The sequence below is a fragment of the Protopterus annectens genome, chromosome 9.part0 (assembly GCF_019279795.1).
Source record: "Protopterus annectens isolate FY-2018-M chromosome 9.part0, PAN1.0, whole genome shotgun sequence".
NCBI classification, from domain to species: Eukaryota; Metazoa; Chordata; order Ceratodontiformes; family Protopteridae; genus Protopterus; species Protopterus annectens.
Genome location: NC_056743.1, coordinates 301026791 through 301043720, shown reverse-complemented (window position 1 = coordinate 301043720; position 16930 = coordinate 301026791). Strand labels below are relative to the sequence as shown.

The following is a 16930-nucleotide window of genomic DNA, read 5'->3' as shown; positions in this document are numbered from 1 at the left end:
CTGCACCACTGCACCGTCCAAAGCGATGGGACTCTTTTTGAAGGCATGGTGGTCTACATAGGGACACTGCCAGAGGCAGGTCACTGAAGGAATTGGAAAAAAGGTTAAGGTGTTTACCACACAAACAGAAGGTACAACTTTTGATTATCACCTCTGAAAGGGAAATTGCCTAGGCCATCATCAAGGGCAGCCAGCCTAGTTAATTACCAATGAACTTAGAAGGACTGATGAAGCACATCTTCCACTGTGCACTATCTCCTTCTCATGTTGGATGATCACTCAGAGGATGACAGAATTATTATTTTTTTTTTTTTGGTTGAAAGAGGTTTGACATGTTAAAATTTACAACATACAATGAAATCTCTGCACAACACCTGGACATGCAAACAAATATTTCAAGTCAGTGTTTCAGGCTTATATACAGATGTGATAAATGTCTCAGAACTGGTAACATATGGCCGTGATACCATTACGAAGGACATCAGTCCCATGCTATTTCACAATACAACACTGACAAATAGCACAGTCAAGGTAGTACATTTCTTGTACAGAAAGAAATTTACAGGCAGAAACCTAATCATTACAGACAGAATCGCAGGCTATTCTCTATCTCATTATCACTATACGATAAAAAAAAAAAAAAAAAAAAAAACATCTAGCGTCTGGTTTCTACTTTCTCAAAAACCACCAAACAGTATGTTTATATTAAAACTTGGTAAATGCAATCAAAAACAAAAAATACTCAAATGAGAATACAGCATTTAAATTCAACAGCTTACTGAGGTTCATTAAATGTTTCTACAGAAACAACGTTGTTAGTTGCTCTGTTTTACTTATGTTACTTGCTGTGAAAGACTAGAAATTAAGTTGTGGTACCAAGAGATAAGTTATCATAATTCCTATCACACCTGCAGACATGGCAGCATGGATCATGTTAACCCTGCAGACATGCACAGCAACTTTAGCAAATGTCCATAACAGAAAAACATTACATACTTGGTTAAAATTGTGTCAAAGCAGACAAATGCTCTACTTTTGTTAGTGTCTTACAGCCCTTTGTGGCATTTTCAAAAAGTACTGGTTATCTGTTTCTCCGTGCAATCATATGGTTTTGAAGCACCTGCATGCCAACATACGGTTTCATATCTGAAGAGCGCACACATGCATAAGTGTGTGTTCATGAGTAACTGCAACAGTGTGTGTGTGTGTTGTGGGGCATAGAAGTTAATAAAAAAAAAATGCATGTTTAACATTTTACAATAATGGCACCTTTTTTTTTTTTTTGGCATTCGATTAATGTAACCTGTCGAAAAGATTCTCCACACACAATGCATGCGAATACACACACACTACTTGACCCAAGCAACCTTGTAAAATACTGATGAAATCTGGTTGGTTGGCAACTTTGTATGTAAAGACATGGGCCTAAAAAGAATTGCAACCGCCCTTATGAAAAACATAGCTGTAGTTAAAACAACATGAATGAGTGGATGGAGCACCGTAAATTCTTACCAGGGATAGCACCCACAACCCTCCTGGACATGGGCAGTCAAACAAAATCCTGGGTATTGACTCAAGTATCTATGGTATTACATTGGGATGAAATGGCTAGGCTTGAAATGACCTCCGGGTCGATAGCCTTGTAACCTCCTATGATTCAAATGCGAGTGTGGCAATGAAACAGATGGCAACAGTTATTACATCCACTTGAATCCTAGTGTTAAACCGAGAAATACAGACGAAAATAAAATCAAATGTATACTGACATAAGAGTTGAGTAAAAAAAAATACTGTCCTTATTTAAAACTTGGTTTGCAGGCCATATCACCTCATTAAAAACAATTAGAAACTGTATTAGAATGTGTAACGTTCGAGTATAAAATTCCAGAAAGATCCTTTAGCAAGTGGTTAATGTTAAACAAGCAGTCAAGTATATCCATAAAACAGGCACATGGTGCTTTAAGAAAGAAGCTAGAGAATGTAGTTCATTAAAACGCCTCTTCCCTGCTGGCATCTGTAAGAGTGACAAGAGAACAGGATGGCAACGGAGGTAGTATACCGTGCTTACAAGTTCTGTTACGGTTCGTGTTTAAGGCTCTTGTAAAGGCAACAGGTGAAAATCATCCCGATTATCTGAAACACAGAGCAATCAAAACAAAATTATTATACTGCAGCAAGGAAATGATAGAAAGAGAGCATTACAAGTCATTGTGTGAGTGTCCATATGTTTACTAATGCATATCAAGAGGAAATCCAAGACAATTTGAGTCACAAGACCATTTACACCTAGCCAATGCCTATCCTCCATGCTGTACCCCTTTTTTCGGGTTCCTATTAGAATGATGAAAATGCATTTTGTTGAATGCGTTTTCGTCGACACATGTACAGCGAACAGGCAAAACAGCGAAGCGGCTGTTCAGCAAATTCTTTCCCTGGGAAAGAAGTTGCTTGACCGCTTCATTGTTTTGCCGTGTTCTGAAGTACAGTGTAGGCCCTTGTCCAGTATAGCTCCCAAGCGTGAAGGTGCAACAGTTACTGACCTTAGGGTTAGGGTGCGGGTTAAGTTCATATGTTTTAAAATGTTTACTGGGTTTTTTTTCGTTAGATGTATGGTTGGGTTATGTGCATATGTGTATTTAGTTGTTTACTGCTTTTGGGGGGTATAATTAGTGTTAGGGTATGTGTGTATGTGTTTGGAAGTGTTTAATGTTTTGTTTTGTTTTTTTTTGTGGTTGGAACAGCGATTTCTTTCCCTAGGAAAGAAATTGCTGCTCTGTGGTTTCGACATTTTCAGCTTTCGCTGAAAATGCGTCGATGAAACCGTTTGGTGTTTCAATATAGGTCCCTTTTTTCAAGGGAGGTACTTAATCATACAAATTGAATGTGTAGGATGCTAGAGTATCACTGTAACTTGCAGGGGAAGTTTGATCTAGAGCCTGGGTAGGCATTGGTTAACACATATCTGAAGAAGATAGTGGAGATCAAGGAGTTCAGAAGGATAGGTTTGCTAATGATGTTGACTGCAAGGCAAAGGTCACCATGCAAGAACCTGTATGAAAGAGTAAAGGGTAGTGCATGCAGGGACTTTAGGAAAACAATCTTTTTGGTTAAAAACCTGTGGTGCCTTTTCTAGAAAGGCACATTCCAAAGGGATGGGTCTCAATAACTGGACTAATTAGGGCTGCACACAGAGGAATGGATTTCTTTTTAACCTGGATGATATGCCTGTAGGTATTAGTTGTGCTAAACAGGATTTTCTGACTGATGTTACTGTATGATGGGTACTGGCTATACACTGTACGCTGAGCAAGAATTAATTACCAAATGAGGAAGTACTACACACTTCATTGCAGTTAATGTTAGCCCCTTTTCCATATACCATTTAAACATGAGCTTTGTTCCTCTTATAATTGAGTATCAGAGGGAGCTTTCACAATGCACAGTTTTCTTAATCTACAAACTTAATCAAAAGTCCTGATTTTCTTTCTGGAGATCAGAGAAATAGGTGCTGAAAAGTCGATATTTCTAGTACTGAGTCTTGGTATACCCACTTACAACTTTCGGAGGAAGCACCTGCCACCTTAACCACAAGGGTTCTTAGCCTTGATACAGCTGGCTACTTCCCCACCACACATATATCGCCTTTTAAGGGACTTAACTTATTTATGATGCCACCATGGGGTATACTGTCAAATGCTTTGACCAGACCCAAGAAAGATGTTTGAAAAGAATGACCACTATCACACTGTGAGGCCTTCTAGAAGTTAACAGACATGATCTCCCCTTGTAGGTCTAGCCTGATAAACTTTTTGACAAAAGTTTATGAAGTCAGACATTATGCATCCCATGGCTTAGTAAATCAGGCTAGCTAGGCTAACGAGTCTATAGTTTCCTGACTCAGTCATAGGGCTTTTCTGTAGGGGCATCACCACTGCACTTCACCACAATTCAGGGAAAAAAAATCTGTAGCAAAGCTTAGGTTAAATACTTTACACTGGGGCTCCATAAGAGAATGTTTATGAAGACATCTGGATAAATGATCAGGCCCCACAGCAGTACTATTTTTGGTTTTGGAGAGAGCTAAAAACAAGAGATCCTTTGTGTTACTAGGTGGAATAAGGCGTTTGGGAATTTGTGTAATTAAGACAGATGCTTCAGCAGTAAAGTCTGCACTAAACTTGTCTGCTAACACATTTGCTACTTCTAAGTGGGTATGTACGGGTGGTGGCATTTTGGATAAGTTCATAATTCTACAGGATGTCATTTCTTATTTTACTAACTGAATGACTTATCCTTGGCTTCAGAAGCTAATTTAAGTTCATGACTTGCCTTACTAGCCCTGATAGCTTTTAGTTCCTTACAAAACTCCTTATTAATGATTGTGTGAAGAACATCAGTGTCTACTTTAAGATTTAAAATGTTTTTTTCTCTTGTTATAGAGTTTATTTAAGCTGACAGACTACCAGGGTGGTTTGTTCTTAAACTTCTCATTATAACTAGCTCTAGCAGAGATGGCCAGTATAGGCATTTATGTGGCAACAGAAGTCCTTTATATAAATAACTATGTTACTGTCGTGGAGGGCTATGATGTTAAGTGTATTTAGATAGTTTAGTAGTTTGAGGTGGTTTTTCTGTTTGGATTCCTTGAATTCAAAATTTCTGATTGCAGAAATTTTAGAGATTTTTATATTTATAGTCCTTTTTGCCAGATTAGCCCTGCTAATGTACAGCATTTTCAAAGGATAACCAAACTTCACTTTAACAGTGTTTTAAGTCAAAGCAATAAGAATTTTAGTCCTGTAACATTTATAACTAGATAGCATGTCAGGTAAATATATAGCAGGTAAATCTTAATACATAATGTACAGTACAATATCTAGCACTTACAAAGAAAACCATTTTACTTTTCAGTTTTTCACTGAACTCTATACTAGAAGTACTGAGTATGTTAACACATCAGTAAACCAAACAACTTTTAACACAAACTGAAATGTTGGTATTCTGATGTGCTCACAAACATCATTCAGACCATACAAAAGCAGTATTATTGATTAACATGACAATATCCAGCCTTTTATCCAGCCAACATTTATAACTTGTTCAACTCAAGCTTTTGAGCAAACACAAGCCCTTCAGAAGTTAAATATGTCACCATCATCAAGGCTGTTCACATTTTTAAAGTTATATGACCATGCATGCTTTGTTTGACACTACTGACTAAAACCACTTTTAAATGTCTTTGTTAAGAAGCTTCTTCTGGGCGTTTCATCCCACAGTGTTTACACATCACTGCTAAGTGAAGCAATTTCTAGCTCTCATCACCATGAAGTACTAATCACTAGCAGTGCCATAAATCACCAATGAAGGAAGCACTAATCATCACCAGCGAAGCAAGTACTCATCACCAGCAGTGCCGTAAAGGGTGGTATTAATTAAAAAAAGAAAGCTAGCAATTTGGCTGTGACCCCAGCATAAAATACTTCCACTGCAAATGGAGAAGTCCAAAATGATTCAGCATACTTGGCAGTAAAATAATGAAATTATCTGAGTCAATGCTGACATGAATGTAACTGTGGGGATGAACATCAAAGTGGAAAACCCAAATCCTTTTGAGTCAATAACACAAGACGACCTACCTACCAGAAAAGAAAATAAGTTTACAAAATATAAATCATTTAAACGATGATGCAGTCTTCGCCAACCTGAGCAGCAGATGTGGAAGATGCACTGAGTATATGTGCAAGGCTACAGCCACTCTCAAATGTACCATATACTGAGAAGGTCTAATACATGCAAGGATACAGCCACTCTCAAATGTACTATACACTGAAAAGGTCTCAACTCTAACAAGTGTTGACTGAAAGGAGATTCAAGACACATTATGAACAAATGCCTTTATAAAGATAGGTAATATGGCTTGATAAACTCAACAAATCAAAGAATTAGTAGCAATGACAAAACCATGCCTGGGTGAATGTGATCTTGGAAAACAATATGCATAGCTGATCAGCAACAGAGGACAGCAGTTAAGGTGACTAGGGATTTTCCTGGAAAAGTACAGCAGTTAGTGAGATGGGGGTTATTAGTCCTGCAACATATAATTTGCTGTCCTCAAGGTCAGAAAAGGGTAGTTCTCCTCTGCTGCACAAACTGCTGAAGAGACTCCCATCTGCTGGTTTCTAGTAGTCAGAATACTCTAGAGAAGACCTGCTCTACAAGTTATGATGAATGCACCTCCTCTTACAATGTTACTCAGCAACTACTAATACATTCAACTTTTTCTCCCAAAGGTAGCTGCCCTGCTAAGATGCCCCAGCACCACCTCCCCCCTACATGGCTTGATGCCTTCTACCTTCACCATCCTCAAATTGATAAAGTTTGCAGGCATTCGGGGGGGGGGGGATTTATGGGCCAGATTGCAGATCCTGACTAACCCAGCTCCAAGTTTAATGGTTAGGTTGTAATACAAAGATAGGATTAGAACACATGACTTCAAGAAGTTAGAAATCCTCGGTCACTTTCTAAACTTCACTTGCCATGAGAACATTCTCCCCTATCCATGGGGAAACAGTTGAAAGAGTGAGAAGCATGACGTTTCTGGGAGTGCACATCGATGAGGACTTGTCTTGGAACACAAATACAAATGCCACAGTCAAGAAAGTGTACCAGAGAATGCACTTTTTAAAAAAGGTGAGGAGAGCTGATCTCCCATTGACAGTTCTCACTACCTTCTACAGAGGTACAATAGAAAGCATCCTGATGAACAACCTCATAGTATGGTATGGAAGCTGCTCTACCTCTGAGTGCAAATTCCTCCAGAGAGTGGTGAAGATCATTAAGAAAATCTTACCACATATCCACGACTTGTACTTATCCAGATGTCTCAGAAGGGCCAGAGGAATTATTAGACTGCACTCATCCTGCTTACAGACTGCTCCTGAATCTATCATGCAGAAAGTGCTTCCGAAGCATATGTTGCAGAACTACGAGATTCAGGAAAGTACAGTTGTGTACACTTACCATAAATGTAGATGTTAGAGTGCATTCACTGCTGCAGTCATCATACTTAGGTTATCCTGGCAGGGGTAGCACTCAGTCGGCCCGAATTCCAGAGGCGTAATATTTCTGCGTCAGTTGCTTTCACTCCAGGACTGATGTCAGGTCGTCAGTGGTATAAAATCAGGCAGCTGATGCTATTACATCAGTTTTTCTTGCCCCAACTGTCAGAAGCCCCCAAATAGGGAGCTAGGTAATGGTGGACCACCACCAGAAGAAAGTAAATACCAAAATTTTCCAGTAAGGAGAGACGAAGAGAGAGAGAGACAAGGGGGGATGGAGGGGGGGCAGGACTGCAACAGTGAATACACTTGAACATCTACATTTATGGTAAGTGTACACAACTGAACTATGTTCTTCATGTTTTACTGTTGCAGTCATCACACTTGGGTTGATTCCCAAAGCTGAAGAAAAAGGGTGGAGGCAGTCAAGAACCCTGGGGGCTGGCTAGGATACCCTGCAAGACTGTGGTGGCAAAGCCTGCCCTGGATTTGGAGAAGATAGGCAAGTGGTAATGCTTGGTGAAGGTATGAACAGAAGTCCAAGTTGCAGCCTCCATGATGTCCCTGGTGGGGACCCCTCTGAGAAAATCTGCAGAGGTGGAGGTTGCCCTGGTGGAATGTGTCCTGACCCCCCTTTGGGGCTGTTTACCATGCTGTTTGTAGCAGAAATGGATGCAATGTGCTATCCATTTGAAGACTGTTTGTTTGGACATGGCCTTGCCCTCTGCCCCTGCTGCATAGCTGACTAGCGATTGGTCAGTTTTTCTAAAGGATTTGGTCCTATCCAGATAGAATCTGAGCTGTCTGTGCACATCTAGAGAGTGCAAAATCCTTTCCCCCTTGTTTTGTGGGTTAGGGAAGAAGGTGGGCAAATGAATGGATTGGTTGAGAGCCACATTAGACACCACTTTAGGCATGAAGGAGGGGTTAGTCCTGAGGGAGACCCTGTCAGTGTGGAAAATGATGAAGGGCTCTACTAAGTGCTTGTAGCTCTGAAACTCTTCTAGCTGAAGTGATGACTAGAAGCAAAGCTGTTTTCCAAGAGAGGAATTTTAACTCTGCTGAAGCTGCAGGTTCAAAAAGGGGGTAGGGTGAGCTTTTCCAACACAAAGTTAAGCTCCCAAGCTAGGGTTGGAGCTCTTCTGGGTGGCCTCAAGTGGTTAGCCCCTCTTTGGAACTGCTTGATGAAAGGGTGTGAGAAGAGAGGTGGCAGAGGCATGAATTTTAATAGAAGAGAAGGACAGACCCTTGTGTAGGAGGTCTGCTAGGTAATCCAGGATGAGAGGTAGGGAGGGCTGTGCTGTTTCAGCTTAGCCTGGAACCAGGTGCAAAACCTTTTCCACTTGTCAGCATAGGATTTTCTAGTGCTGGGGCATCTGGCCTCACGTATCACATCTAGGACTTGTTTGCTTAGGCTGGCAGTTTGAGGAGAGGTCAGGGAATAAGCCAGGCTGCCAGGTTGAGGGTCTGCAATTGGGGAAGCATGAATTCTCCATTCTTCTGGGTCATGAGTGTAGGGATCTGAGGTAGGTGCCATGGTGGCAGGGGTGATGGGCTGTGCAGCAGTGGGTACCAGTGCTGGCATGGCTAGTCTGCGGCAATCAGGACTGTTCTTGGTTTTTCCTCCCTTATTTTGAGCAGTACCCTTGAAATGAGTGGTAGAGGGGGAAATGCACAGACCGGGAGGTTTACCCACTGGAAGGATACAGCATCCACTTTCCAGGCTTTGCTGTGAGGTTCCCTGGTGCAGAATTTGCTGAGCTGATTGGAGTGGGAGGCAGAGAAATTCATCTTCGGGGTGCCCCATTTCTGGGTTACAAGGGTGAAGGTTCGGTGGTCTAGCAGGTTTCTGCTTAAGTTGTCTGTCAGAGAGTTTACGGATCCTGGTAGGAATTGTGTTATAAGGTGAAGATGCATGGCTGGGGCTGTGTGCCAAAGGGTCATGGTGAGCCTGCAGAGAGGATAAGAGTGATTCCCTCCCTGCTTGTTGGTATACCACATCACTGTGGTGTCAGTTTTGAACAGTAGAGGCCCCGAGGAGAGTAGGAGTCTGAAAGCTGTCAGGGCATGCTTAACAGCTAGCATCTTTTTTTGGTTGATGTGAAGATGTATTTGATTTGGGCTCCAATGGCCCTGAATGCACTTGCTGTCCAGGTGTGCACCCCAGGCATAGTCTGATGCATCTGTGATGATGGTCTGGGCGGCATGAGGTTGTGAGAAGGGAAGTCTGTTGTTGTGGTTGCATGTTGCTGCCCACCAAAGAAAACCTTTCCTTAAACAAGGTATTATTGGTATGATAGTTTCCAGGTCTTGAGAATGTTGACACCAAAGGCTTTTTAGGTACCATTGTAGTTTCCTCATATGCAGTCTGGCATATGGAATGTGTAGAATGTAAGAGACCATGAACCCTAGAGCTTGCAGGATTTTCCTTGCAGACAACTGGGTTCTGGTGGCTAGTTGAGGGAAGTAGCCTATCAGGTAAGCTTGTTTTTCTGGAGTAAGGAATGCCATCTGGGATGCTGTGTCCAAGCTTGCTCCCTGGAATACAAATTTTGTGTGTGGGTATTAGTTTTGATTTCTTTTCATTGATAGTGTACCCCAGGGAAGTCCATATGTCCTTTACAAAGGTCAGGGGCTGTAATAGCTTTTCCTGACTCTCTGGCCTGAATCAGGCTATCGTCTAAGTAGGGGTAAATTTGAATATTTCTTTGCCTGCAAAAAGCAATGGCAGGAGCCAGGCATTTTGTGAAAACTCTGGGAACAGTGGATAAACCAAAGGGAAGCACAGAGAACTGAAAGTGCACAGATCCTGCCCTGAAACGTAGATATTTCTGCAAGATTCCCTGATTGGGATGTGTAGGTAGGCCTCTTTTAGATCTAGGGTGGCTAACCAAGCATCCTTGGAAAGCATAGAAAGAAGCTGTGGAGGGTGAGCAGTTTGAATTTTGGTATCACCAGAAAGGTGTTTAGAATGGATAGGTCGAGGATTGGGCACCAGATGCCCTCTTTGCTGGGTACCAGGAAGAGTCTGGAATAAAAACCTTGGCCTATCTGGTCTGCAGGAACATGTTGTATTGCCCTCATGGAGGGCAGGGAAAGGACTTGCTTTCTGGCCTCTGTCCAATGGTTTGGAGGAAGAGCTGGGAACCCTCTTGGGGTTCGGAGAGTGGGGAAATAATGTTTTTGTCCCTGGGACACTGTTTTGTTGACCTGTCATTGGTGATACAGGCCCAGTTGTTTGCATGGAAGGAGAGTTTTCTTCCAAGGGGCACAAGCAGGTGGGTAGAGGTAAGGGGTGGAGGTGTAAAGTCATTGTGAGTTTTTACCATAAGGGGATGGCTTAGCACTCCTTGTTTTTGAAGAGGAAGAACTCCATTGCTTAGATCTCTGCATTCCCTGGGGCTGCTGTCTAGGGGGGGGGGGTCTGGGCTAAGCTGGCCTGGAGGGGACCGGAAAGGACCAGTGCTTGGAGGGGCAATGTCTGCTGAACCTCGGTGGCTGGACCTGTAAATAGTCTGTCTGCACAGATTTAGCTTTTTCTTCCATCTTTTTAAAGACCTCTTCTGCCTTAGTGCCAAACAAATGGTCTTTGCTCAATGGTGCTTCTAATAATTTTGATTTGACATTTATTTATTTATTTTACATTTGTTAACCCGCAAATTTCAACTGGACCAGGTCCATTTTCAGCAGAGGCCCGGAGAGAAAAGCTCCAGCATTGAGTTATACAAATACAGTACATCCAGCATAATACACAAAACAGGTTACATCATGTATGCTGAGCATAGTAATATAACAAGAAATTAATAAAACACTCCAGGTAAAAGAAGATATAGAACATAGGTAGAAAGACAATGTCAGTTATATATTGGTAAGAAAAGAAAACATATCAAGTAAGAGTCTACAGTTAAAAGTACCCTTTCAGATGGCCAAGCCTACAGGGGATCAGAGATCCAGCATGTGATCAGAGAGGAGTTTGGGGAGTTAATAGCAGTGTGGGTAGGGTTATGTGATACAAGGGCATAACCAGGTACTAAGAAGATGCAATTTGAGGGAGTTTTTAAATATGGATGTGGAGGGGGCAGTGGACACGGACAGGGTAAGAGTTCCAGTTTCTGGCAACGGTGTGGGAGTAGAGCGCTTTCCCTGCATTATTGTTAGCCTTGGTGATGGAGAGGTTTTTCACTAGATCTTAGGTACCAGTTTGTAATACAGACCATAAGTAGGTTGGATGAGGGTTTTTTTCAGGATATTTGAGAATATTGTAGGCTGTGCCCAGCTGGTGATAGTTAAGTAGCTGTGGTAGCTCAAGCCATTTTAGTTCTTTTAGTGCAGTACAGTGATGGGTTCTATAGGTTGAGTTAGTAGCAAACTGTGTATAATAACGGTGCTGTGTATAATAGAGTTGAGAGGAGGTGGCTTTGCACATGAGTGATTCTTGCTTTTTGTGAGAGAAAGGACTTGTGCCTGTATAGGAAGCCTAGCTTTTTGTGTACTAGTTTTATGATATACAAGATGTGAACATCAAAGTGGAGATTATAGTCTACTTCAATGCCCAGAACTTTGGTGTGGTTAGAAGGGGAGATGGTGGTGCCATCCTTAGATGTTATGGTAAAGGAGTTTTTTTTTTTTTTTTAATCTATTAGGGGTAAATAGTAGCAGTTTTGTCCTTTTGGGATTTAGAATTAGTTGGATACCCAATATCCATTTTTCTACTTAGATAAAGGTATCTTGAGTGAGTGTATGTAGGGTGGTGGGAGATGAGGCGGAGCAGATCAGGGTTGAATCATCTGCATATTTTATGAGTGTGGCATGTTGTGTAGAGCTATTGAGGTTATTTGTGAAAATAGAGAATAGTGGGCCCAAGTATAGAGTCCCGTGGGACTCCTATGGTGGTTGGAAGTTGTGTAGACTGGACTCTCTTGTTGCCTGTCAGATAGGTAGCTTCTGAACCAGGTTATAGTAGAGGAGGTGAAGGATAATGATGTTAGTGAGTCTAGTAGAATGGAGTGGGAGACCATATCAAATGCTTTTGGCAGGTCTAGGAAAATGGCTAATACATATTTGTTATCATTCCTGTGAAGGTTCATATGATTAGTGAAGGATAGAAAAGCTGTGGTGTGCTGTGATGTGGACGGAAACCATGTTGTGTGGTAGACAGTAGATTGTGTGTGTTAAGAAATGTCATCACTTGCAAGTGGATGCATTTCTCAAGAATTCTGGATAGGGGGCAAAGGATGGCAATAGGTCGGTAGTTGGAGAATTCATAGGCATTACACCTCCTTTATGGAGAGGAATGATGAGAGATACTTTTCAGAGTTTGGGTATGTAGGATTCTAGTATGGAGCGGTAGATTAGGATGGAGACAGGATATGATAGGGAGTCACTAGCCTTTTTTTAGGTATGCAGCAGGTATGTTATCAGCTGCCAGTGTGGTTGGCTTTAGTTTTAGGAGTTTTTTGATAGTTGAGGTGGGCACTGGTGATAGGCTGAAAGAGCGGGTGATGTGGGATAGGTTGGGTTGTCATTGAGGTAGACTGTTTTTGGTTATTTGACTAGACAGGGCTAAGATGGATTTAGTAAAATGGTTATTAAATTGAGAAGCTATGTCTAGGGTACTGTTAGTAGAGCTGGGTGCTGGAGTAGTGGTTTTGCCTGATTTTAAGTAGGGAGTTAATGGCATGCCAGAATTTTTGTGGATTATTTGAATATTTCCTTTGGGTGCTAAGAAAATAGTTTTGCTTGTTTATTTTGGATTCAGCATTGGCCTTGTTTCTAAGCTGTTGATAGTACTGCCTGGAACTAGGGATTTTGTCAGTTTTCCAGGCTTTATCTCTGGCTTTTAGTAAGGCTCTGGTGTCCCTATTTAGCCAGGGTGCATAGTTGGCTTTAACTCTGATCTTTTTGCTGGGAGCCAGACTGTTAAGGATGCTAGAGAAAGTAGTATTGAAGTAGTCTACTGCCTGGTTTAACCCAAGTGTCTGTAGTGGTTCCCAGTTGCAGTGGCTTAGGACAGTATTTAGGTATTGTGGGGTAAGGTTACAGTCATCTCGTATGAGTTTGTAGACTACTGGTTTGGGGTGACTGGAGTGTTTGTGGAGTGGGAAGGTGGGGAGATTATCACTTAGGTCATCTGACAGACAGCCTACTGTATAGTTTTGTTTGGGATAGTTGATTAGTGTCCAGTCCAGTATGGATTCTTTGAAGAACCAACTAGAATAGATAATAAAACAATTAGTTGAGAGAACCCATATAGACTGATATGGGTACAGGGGCTGCTGGAGTTGCAGGCTGCCCAGTAAGTGTTACGGTCTCCTAGTAGAATTGTTTCCTGAAGTAGATTGTCCTTTGTCCAGTGTAGGATGTCTTCTATTATGAGTGAGATTATTATTATTATTATTGACACATGGTCTGGCAAGGTCTGTTCCTTAAGCCAAGCATGCCTTCTAAGGACAGAACCATGACTGCTGCCCTGCAAGATGCTTCTAGGGCATCAAAGCCACATTGCAAGGCATGCTTAGTAACTTGGCTTGCAGAATGCATAAGCTCTTGTAATTATTTATTTTCTGCACAAGCAGGAAAGGAAGATTTTTTTTTTCTGAGGAGGTCCATGGTATGCTAATGATTTTTCAGCATGTGGAACTGACAATTTAGCGCTCTAATAGCAAGACTAGCAGAGGTGTACACTTTTTTATCCCATCTGTCTAAAGCTTTGGAATCCCTGTCTGAGGGTTTGGGATTCTTAGCTGAGGTTGCTTTAATTCCCTTGGGTCCTTGAGAGACAACCTCTGGGTCAGCAGTAGGATTTTTGAAAAGGAATTTGTGAGAATCAGGGACTCTGTAGTACCTGTCAGGTTTCCAGGGAGCAGGAGGAAGGGTGTCAGGAATCAAACCGGACTCCATGAAAACATCATCATCCAGAACAGCAGGAATGGCTAAAGGTCTGTGCTGTGGTAAATCTAAGAATTCCCTGAGTTTCTTTTTTTTTCTACTTTTTTGACTGCAGATAGTCCTGGCACTCCCATTGGAAATGCTCCCTTAAAATATGAAGGGTTTCACGAAATGAAAAATCTTCTGTTGGAGAGGCAGAAGAAATGGATTCCTCTGCATCAGAATCCTCATAAGCAGGGAGGGATTGCAAGTCTTCATATTCAGAAGCATCAGAGTCATCGGACTCCTGTTCAGATAAAACTACTGGGGACAAGTCTCTTTCTTTTGGAAGGGGTAACCTGACTTCCCCTAATAATGAGCTTGAGTTGTCAGTGTTTTGGGCGCAGTTCGTACCCTGGGCTTTAGAAACTCGTTATTTTAGAAAGAACTGAAATCGCGAAATAAGTCGTCGGTTTGTGTCGAGTATCAGTAGTGCGAAGTACTTCCTCAGCAGCTCCGGACCTATCCAAGGTAGAGACATCCGCAGGATCCTTAGTCGAAGAAGAGTCTTGCGGAATACCGACTCCAAAAGGGTCTCAGTAGAGGCCTGCGAATCCACAGAAGCGGGCATCAGGAGCTGCAAAAGCACCTCACTGAGGACCAGAGAACTGCTGACTAGATTAATGAAAGTGTCATCAGTTTTGGACCTGTGCGACCTTTCTCTGTCTTTATCCTTACATTTTTTTTGGAAGATCGGTAGTCGGATGGCTTACCGAAGCCATATCGGAGTACAAGGACCGAGAGCAAAAATATCTAGCTACAATAAGGGCCCAACAACATCTAGGTCTGGGTTTGAACAAAGCACAAAAGCGACAGCAAGGGAAGTTGTGGTCTGGGCCTAAACAGGTGACGCAGTAAGAATGGAAGTCTCGGTGTGGTATTTGCTTTCCACAGGCGAGACAATTGTTAACTTTTTCTGACATCAGTTAGAGCAAGAAAAAAGGATCTCCAACGGGGTACTTAGCTTTAGAAGACTTCAACTTCAGTTCGGAAACGAAAACTCGGGTAGCGGCTGACAAGCACTCGTGCGAACTGCTTCTGCTTCGGGTTCCTCGGCAAGAAAGACTGATGTAATGGCATCGGCTGCCTGATTTTATACCACTGACAACCTGATGTCAGTCCTGGAGTGACCGACGCAGAAATACGCCTCTAGTATTCTGGCCGACTGAGGGCTATCCCTGGCAGGATAACCAAGTGTGATGACTGCAACAGTGAAACACGAAGAACATCAGCTTCTTCCCCAATGTCATCAGGCTGCTGAACTCGAATAACCACTATACTCCATGATGTTCAACTGGGTCAGTAGAAATGTTCTCAAACTGTGCAAGAACCTGGTTACCAGTCTCACCTAATACTTAATGCAATATTCACCATGACTGTAACTTATAGGCCATCTAGGGCAGTAGCAATGCAGTAAAATATCGCTTCTCTTAGTGCAATACATGCACCTTCGTAAATTAACCATAGTGCAATACTCTAAGGTCCACAGTGCAATACTCTAATGTTCACAGTGCAATACTGCAATGTCTCTTTCTGTGCAAGGATCGGTGCAATGTCTTAACCAAGTACCTGTGCAATACTAAAGTCTCATGCAAGTAAGTGTTAAGTTCAAAAAAAGTGTTAAAAAGTGTTTCTAATTATGTGCAATATTAGTCTGTCTACCTGCATGGCCGTGATGTAATACCTAGGTGTTACATGTGTAAAGGTCTTTGAAAATAGTCTATATGTTGTCAGCACATTGAGTCCGGAGACACAGAATTTCATTGAGCATTTGCGCTTATGTAATTTCTGAATGACAAAGTTTATGTTGACTGTGACCATGATGTATGCCAGGAGGCACATATGTGCTACTGAACCGTGCACCTTTTGCTACAATGCAAGAAATACAGGTACCCATTTCTAGTTTACACAGAAAGAGCATCACTCCTACTATCTGAAGTAATAACAATGAAGCTATGCATGCAAAGCAATCTGTACATCTTCAACTTGTCTTCCCAGCATCCCAAGCTCAACCATAGAAATCTGAAAGCAAGAACAGTAAAGGAGGCTATGGCATGATATCACCTGATAAACCATTGCTTTAATTTTTCTTTAATGTTGTATATGAAGTGTATTACCTAGATGACAGTATTGGCATAGATGTATAGATGTTTTAAGGACCTCCACATGTCCCAGTAGGCTGCCAGAATACTGCCTAGGTCCTGAAAAATTCAAGCTCATTATAAAACATATTCTAGTAAATTACTGTTAGAGTAGATCTTACTTCTAGGATTTCAGCCTCAGACCTGTTTTACATCTGTCCTCAATTTCAGAGCTTAACACGTTTCTCCTTCCAGACATGACAGATAAGTGCTCCTTAGGGATGGTATGACATTTCTTGTACAACACTGACATCTGCCTGGGATGGTATGACATTTTTTGTATAACGCTGACACCGGCTTGTGCCACTCGGATAATTCTTTCTACAGTTTGCAGTGTATGAATTGTTTTTCATATGCAGCCACAGTCTTGCATTGGTTGACTGTTCTGGGGGGGCCCAGAATCAGGGAATGAATGACCTTTCCAGGGCTCTCATTGCCAAATGGGAATGAATGAGCCTGGCACTCATGATAGGGATGTGCAGGTACGCTTATTTTAAGTCTAGTGTTGCCAACCATGCATCTTTGCCTGGCATAGGAAGAAGCTGGTGGAGAGGCAGCATTTTGAATTTTGGAATCACCAGAAAGGTGTTTAGACTAGAAAGGTTCATGATAGGATGCCATGTATTGCCTTTTCTGGGTACCAGGAAAAGTCTCGAATAGAAACCTTGTCCCTTTTCCTCTTCTGGTACCAATGAATAGCCTCCATGCTTAAGAGAGAGAACTTGATTTTGGGCCTCTGCCCACTGATTTGGGGGTAGATCTGGCCACCTGCTTGGTGTTGGTAATGTGTGGAAGTGAAATCTG

The 16930-nt window shown here is 42.0% G+C and overlaps 1 protein-coding gene across 2 annotated transcripts in view; it reads right to left on the bottom strand.

The window, feature by feature from the left end:
- Positions 1-611: 611 nt before the first annotated feature.
- CD151 (CD151 molecule (Raph blood group)) overlaps positions 612-16930 on the bottom strand; it is a 598783-nt gene continuing 582464 nt past the window's right edge. For both annotated transcript variants that reach the window (XM_044082884.1, XM_044082882.1), the window contains exon 8: positions 612-2133. In XM_044082884.1, the coding sequence (XP_043938819.1) occupies positions 2077-2133 (57 nt within the window). In that variant the 3' untranslated portion in view covers positions 612-2076. The remainder of the gene's footprint in view (positions 2134-16930) is intronic.